The sequence below is a fragment of the Gekko japonicus genome, unplaced genomic scaffold (genome assembly GCF_001447785.1).
Source record: "Gekko japonicus isolate JY-2015 unplaced genomic scaffold, Gekko_japonicus_V1.1 scaffold2936, whole genome shotgun sequence".
Lineage (NCBI taxonomy): Eukaryota > Metazoa > Chordata > Lepidosauria > Squamata > Gekkonidae > Gekko > Gekko japonicus.
The window spans coordinates 120,895-127,254 of NW_015172101.1; the positions used below are offsets into that span (position 1 = coordinate 120,895).

A 6,360-nucleotide genomic window follows, 5' to 3' on the forward strand; every position below is an offset into this window, starting at 1 on the left:
AGGAAGGGCCTTCGCGGGGCTTCCTTGCACTCCCGCCGGCCTTGCAGGTCCACCGCCAGGCCCCTCATGGGGCTCGGCAGTGGAGCTGCAAGGCCGGCGGCGGCCGGGACCGTTGGGGGCGGGGTGTGTGGCCTTATGACACACTTCCGGTGATGTCAGGGGGTGTGGCCTTATGGCACACTTCCAGTGATGTCAGGGGGTGTGGCATATGCTAATGAGTTATGCTAATGAGTTCCCCTAGCTCTTTTACTACGAAATGACCCCTGGTCATCATAAATCAGCTGTGACTTGATGGCAACAACAACAAAAATCTTTATGTCAGTGCTGGAAACAGATTTTAAACTTGGCTGTTTTGTTCCTTTGCTTTTAAACCATAAGCTGATCACAGCAGTGAGAAGAAACGCAAGAAGGGTGCTTCTTTCCAAACAGTGTCATCGATGCACAAGGTAATTTTCAGGTTCCTTTTAAAGTAAGTTTGGTAATTTTTCTTTGTCATTTCACCAACAGTAAGCTGGTGTAAACCAAAATCTTACTCACTGACCTAACAAGACCTGAGTTTTCAGTTTCCTGACTCAATACTTTTTAAATTTATATTTTATTGATTTTTGTTTTTTGTTTTGCCTGATTCAGCTAAATGTCCAAACAGTGCTTTACTGCCCCAACTGAACAACATTGACACACTCACAGAACCAGACTAGTGCCAGTCAAAAGTGTGCTGCATAAAGCAAAAAACCCTCCCATCTGCTCCCGGGATCCAAGCATCATCAGTTTTTGCTCCCATAACTGATAGTTAGCATGGTCAGAGACTGGGCAACACTGATCATTTACTGGTGGTAAATAGAACCTGAACAGAACTTTACAGGCTTTATTTCAGAATTCAGGTCTAAGGAGAGCTCAGGCTGGATCGTTCCTGTTGTTTTAAAGGCAGGCTTCTCAGGGCCGTAATTCAAAGCAGGCTTTAGTGCCAGAGAAGAGTAAAGTTTTACCTGTTGAAATGCATACCATTACTCCACGTGCCATGCTGTTGTTAACTCTGGAAGGGAAAGCATGGGGGGGGGGAATGAGGGACATGTCTTTTTTCTCTTCTGTGTCTAATGTAGGGGTGTCACATTGGCAGCTATGGCAAGCAACCTCCGGCCTTGGACTCCAGGTTCCCGCCACTGCTTGATGGAGTAGTAGGAGCAAAATAAGGGGAAATTGTGTCATGCAATACTGCGATGTCACTTTGAGTTTCATAACTGGAAGTGGAATCAGTTGTAATTTCGGGAGAACTTCAGGAAACGCCTGGAGTTTGGTAACCTTACTTGGGAGACACAACTACACATCTCACAGCATCTTGACTAGGCCCTGTGAAAACCATTTGGAAGAGCCAGTATTTCACAGAGGCACATAATGGTGGCTGGTTTTTCTTATGGCCATGGCCAGGGCTCTTTTTGTAGAAAAAGCCCAGCAGGAACTCATTAGCATAATAGGCCACACCCAACAGCAGGAACTCATTAGCATATTGGGCCACACCCCTGACAGCACAGCTCATTAGCACATTAGGCCGCACTCACATGTTACCAGAAGTGTGGTTATCCAGCCACACCCACCTTTTGCTTGTTATTCTGTTTACCTTGTTTGTTGTCAAAACTCAGGGCCTTTTTTTGTAGCAGGAACTCCTTTGCATGTTAGGCCACACACCCCTAATGTAGCCAATCCTAATGAGTTCCTGCTGTTTGGTGTGGCCTATTATGGGAGCCAGCTGGAACTCCGTTCCTGTGCGTTCCTGCCCAAAAATAGCCCTGGCCATGGCTATTTCCTATTCATGGCCAACAGTTCATCTAACTTGCTTGCTGAAGAAGTTGCAGTTTTGGATAGTGTAGGCTGGATTGCACTAGGAAGATTTGCAGTGATGAGAAAAAAACAGTTTCTGGTTCTGGCAATGAAACAATTCAATGACATGTTCCCTATGTTCAGGGAGGCACAGCAGGGAAAGGAAGACATGCAATCATCTTCATATGTAGCATAGAAGGCAACAGGAGCACTGTGGAGACTGCTTGCTTTTAAGATTCTTTTCTATACCACCAGCAGAGACAGCTTAAAATACAGGAAGCTGAATCCAGGGCTACCCAGTAGAACCACTGGGTACCCCTTTTTGTTGTTGTTTTCCAGTATAACTCTTTCACTCAATGAGAGAAGAGAGCATGGCAGCTGCTCTGTGAATATGACAGTAGAGGATTGCCTCAGGGCTAAGATACATCATGGAAGCAAACTGTGTTCTTCAATGCAGACTTCCTTCTCTGTTGTGAAAGAGAGGGTGTGCTAGCAGGAGTACAGTACAAAGTTCGGTTTGGCTTTATGTCAGACACCTTTTCCCCTCTTCCCACCTTGGCCTATTCTGGCTATGAAGTGAAAAATTTACTTCAGTGTAAATTAGCACCAGCAAGTAGTGGACAGCAAAGGAGATACAATAGCCCCAGTGTGTTTGTGCGTGTGTCTTTATGTTTCTGTAACTTAGTAGCTACTTTTTGTCCCATATGGATGGATGGTTTGTTTATCAGAGAGTTGGTGTTCAGTTCTGTTCATAACTCAGCTTGGTACACAAGGCACTTCCATTCAAAAGTGTTGTCCTGGCATATTTTAATCTCGTGTTCTTCTTTGTAGGAAAATCTAAACAAACTAATGACCAATTTAAGATCCACGGCTCCTCATTTTGTGCGTTGCATTATTCCCAATGAAACAAAAACTCCAGGTAAAGAAATTCAGCATAATTTTATTTGATCTTTGTTTTAACAATTCTGCTTCTGATATCACATATATCAATTACTGGTGGAATATGAAAAGGCTGCCTTTGGTTTCTCGTGTCTGTTCTTTCATTTTACTTTTGGGCTGTTTTTCTTTCCAGGTGTAATGGATCCTTTCCTTGTCCTTCATCAGCTTCGCTGTAATGGAGTCTTGGAAGGAATTCGCATTTGCCGCAAGGGTTTTCCAAACAGGGTTGTCTATGCTGACTTCAAACAAAGGTAAGGTGAACTCAACAGTCGAGTCAAGCTGCTAGTTTTTGGAGTCTTTGTTCTCACCTCAGTAAAAATCCTTTCTTTTTCACTCCTTTTGAATAATCTTTGGATTAATGTCCCATGACTTGAAGGGAGAAGTTCTTATTCTATGAACAACCAGAGCTGAATCAAAATGGTGCTTATACTGAGAATTCAGCAAATTCAAAAACACTGTTCAGCATGCAATATTAAAGTAACGTTCAGTGGCAAATTATACCTAACTTTAATTATACCTCTTTCTTATCGAGTGAAGGAGCTGCAGTGGCTCAAGTGGTTAAGACGCTGAACTGCAGGCTGTGGAAGGTCAGTAGTTCAGCAGTTCGAGATCTGAGTTGCCACATGATGGAGTGAGCTCCCATCTCTAGTTCCAGCTCCTGCCAACCTAGTAGTTCAAAAGCAAGAAATTGCAAGTAGATAAATAGGAACCACTTCGGTGGGAAGGTAACAGCGTTCCGTGCACCTTGGTGTTTAGTCATGCTGGCCACATGACCATGGAAACGTCTTCGGACAGCGCTGGCTCTTCGGCTTTGAAACTGAGATGAGCACCGCAACCCTAGAGTCTGACTCGACTGGCTTTCGAGCAAGGGAACCTTTACCTTTACCTATCGAGTGAAGTGGTTCTTAACAGTTTCCAAGTTTCCAAAATACTGTTACATGTGCCCCACTTCACCAAGTGGTGGGGTTCTAGGTATAGCATTTTACTTGGGTTAGTTCCCTTTGGGGAAAAAGAGCACCAGAAACTTATTACTTTTTTGTAGTACTAGCTTTATGTAGAAGGTGGAGGTAAAGAGGCATGCCTACAAGGCAATAGATCCATCAGTAGAGAGCTTGAGATCCTGTTTCAGCTAACTCTCAGCAGAGTCTGCCTGCTTCTCTTTCAGATTCTCCAAAATTTCAGCTGTGGTTTCTCTATAAATCAATGTACATCTGCCCCTTCATTTCAGCTCAGTGGGATATCACCCAGGCCCTGCTGGGAACATGGATGGAGCCATTTCCTAACAATTAAGGCCTTCTGAGAAAACATCTACAGTTATTAAGAAATGTTACTGGTTCTTTTATCATAGCCACTGCCCCTTCCCAAGGTATACAGTAACCAGATTTTAAATTCACATCATGATCAATGCCCCCCCTACGCTGTAGAGTCTTGTGAGCAAAAGCTACTGGCATTAAAGTTTGTGAGTGAGCAATTTGGCTACTGCATAAATTAGTTTGCTCTGGAGCCATCCTTCCTGAGTTAAGACAAAAATGTGTGATCCGGAGGCTAAAAAACTGTGAGCTAGCTCACACTAACTCAGCTTAGAGGGAACAGTGATCATGATGGCTTGGAACTTATTGGAGCATCCTGGGGGTGAAGTGAGGATCTCCAGTAGTGGTGGGGGATCATCGGTAATCACCCTCCCCTTTTCTGCTGACAGAAGTGCCTTCTGCCAATTGAAAGTATAACTGGGATCTGAAAACTGAGAATTTGAGTTAAGAATTTCCCCAAAAAACTAATTCCATGCCAGGTTTAATTTTTTTCTTTTAGAATGTTTAAAGAACATCTTAAATCATTATTAAAGTGTGGTCCTTTGTGTAACAAAGTGTGGCTGGTGGCAGCAGTATAACAAAAAGGGAGCTGTCCCAATGTAAATCAGACAGGCAAGGGGTATTTTCATGAGCAAGTCTCCACTGTAAGCCCAGATCTCACTGCTAGGCACTTAAGACCATCCAACTAAAGCTTGATTTGTTCTGGGGATAAGCACCAAACCCTATTGCTAGATCAGCCCTGCAGCTAGTGAAGTATGGCTATTAAAAAGTTTGCCACTAAGCATGTACAGAGCATATTTCCTTAGCATTCTGTAACCACTAGCCTCCCATTTAGTTTGAAGAGCTTCCAGACAAGATTGTGCCTTGTTTTTTCTTTGTTTTTGTTTTTTTAAAGTAACTACTAAGTCTATTTTAGACCTGAAGGACCAGAATTTCTGCTGTTATTGTTGGAAAGCAGGTGGCCATGATGAAAATATATCTGGAAAGTGCCAGATTGCTCAGTCTGAATTCAAGAAGTCGCATTTTAAAATATGTTTTGTTACTAAAACTGTCATGCGGGGAATATTTTAAACCTTTTGCATTTATGCATTAACTTCAAAGAGTGGGGAGGTTTGGTCAGTTAGTTGAACCTGTTTGGGGCTGGGCATCTGGCGGTTCAAGCCTGTCTCTTCTCACTTCAGCTATCGCTCTCTTAGATTGGTCTGGTGGCAGATGCTTTCAGTTAAGATAGGTATAAATATCAACTTCACCAGTTACTCTTGCTTTGTGCAGTTTACCTGGTCCAGAGTTTCATTTATTTACATGTTCTTTATTGGCCATTACTAGGTATCGTATTTTGAATCCTTCTGCAATTCCAGAGGACAAATTTGTGGACAGCAGAAAAGCTGCTGAAAAATTACTTGGCTCTTTAGATATCGATCATAACCAGTACCGGTTTGGACACACAAAGGTAAGCTATTTCAACCATGTCTTGCACTCAGTGAATATTCAAGGAGCATTAAAAATTCTTGGGGTTGGATTAGTTGGGGCATGTGAACCACTAGGATTCTAGGCTTGAGAGCACCACTTTCCGGGAAGCATTTATCACAGTTGTTGTCATTCAGTCGCACAGCTGAGTCCAACTCTTTGTGACCCCATGGACCACATCACGCCAGGCCCTGCTGTCTTCCACCCTCTTCTGGAGTTTGCTCAATTTTATGTTTGTTGCCTCAGTAACACTGTCTAAACATCTCATCCTTTGCCGTCCCTTTCTTCTGTTACTTTCAGTCTTTCCCAGCATCAGGGTCTTCTCCAGTGAGTGCTCCCTTCCCATTTGGTGGCCAAAGTATTTGAGCTTCAGCTTCAGTATTTGTCCTTCCAGGGAACAGTCAGGCTTGATTTCCTTTAGGATTGACTGATTTGATCTCCTTGCAGTCCAAGGGACTCTCAAGAGTCTTCTCCAGCACCATAATTCATTTTTAATTCTTTTGAGTCTTGAAAAACTCCTCTCTCCCGAGCAGTTAATGACCATAAAGATAAGAAATAGCCACAAGATTGCTTCCACATTACGAAAGGCCATCTGAATGTTTTCCTTGTATATAATTTGATAAAGGTCTGTATGAGACAGAGAGTGCTCTTCTGTAAGCCTATGGCTTTGTCTCACGTACAGGTGAAAGTGCAAAAGTTCATCAATAAGTTTCAGGTCAATATCTTCTGGGTATGCTTCCATCAACAGTTCAACACCTTGCTGAATTTCTTGCTTAGATGCTGTCAGATTAGCAAGAATGGAAAACAATTGTGCAGCATCACTGTACAC

At 43.1% G+C, this 6,360-nt stretch overlaps 1 protein-coding gene across 1 annotated transcript in view; it reads left to right on the forward strand.

Annotated features, from left to right (window-relative positions):
• The window catches only part of LOC107118586 (myosin heavy chain, cardiac muscle isoform), a 115,638-nt gene that overhangs the window by 46,014 nt on the left and 63,264 nt on the right, over nt 1-6,360 (forward strand). The window contains exons 16-19 of the mRNA XM_015420948.1: nt 379-446; nt 2,647-2,734; nt 2,888-3,005; nt 5,391-5,514. Of these exons, the coding sequence (XP_015276434.1) occupies nt 379-446; nt 2,647-2,734; nt 2,888-3,005; nt 5,391-5,514 (398 nt within the window). The remainder of the gene's footprint in view (nt 1-378; nt 447-2,646; nt 2,735-2,887; nt 3,006-5,390; nt 5,515-6,360) is intronic.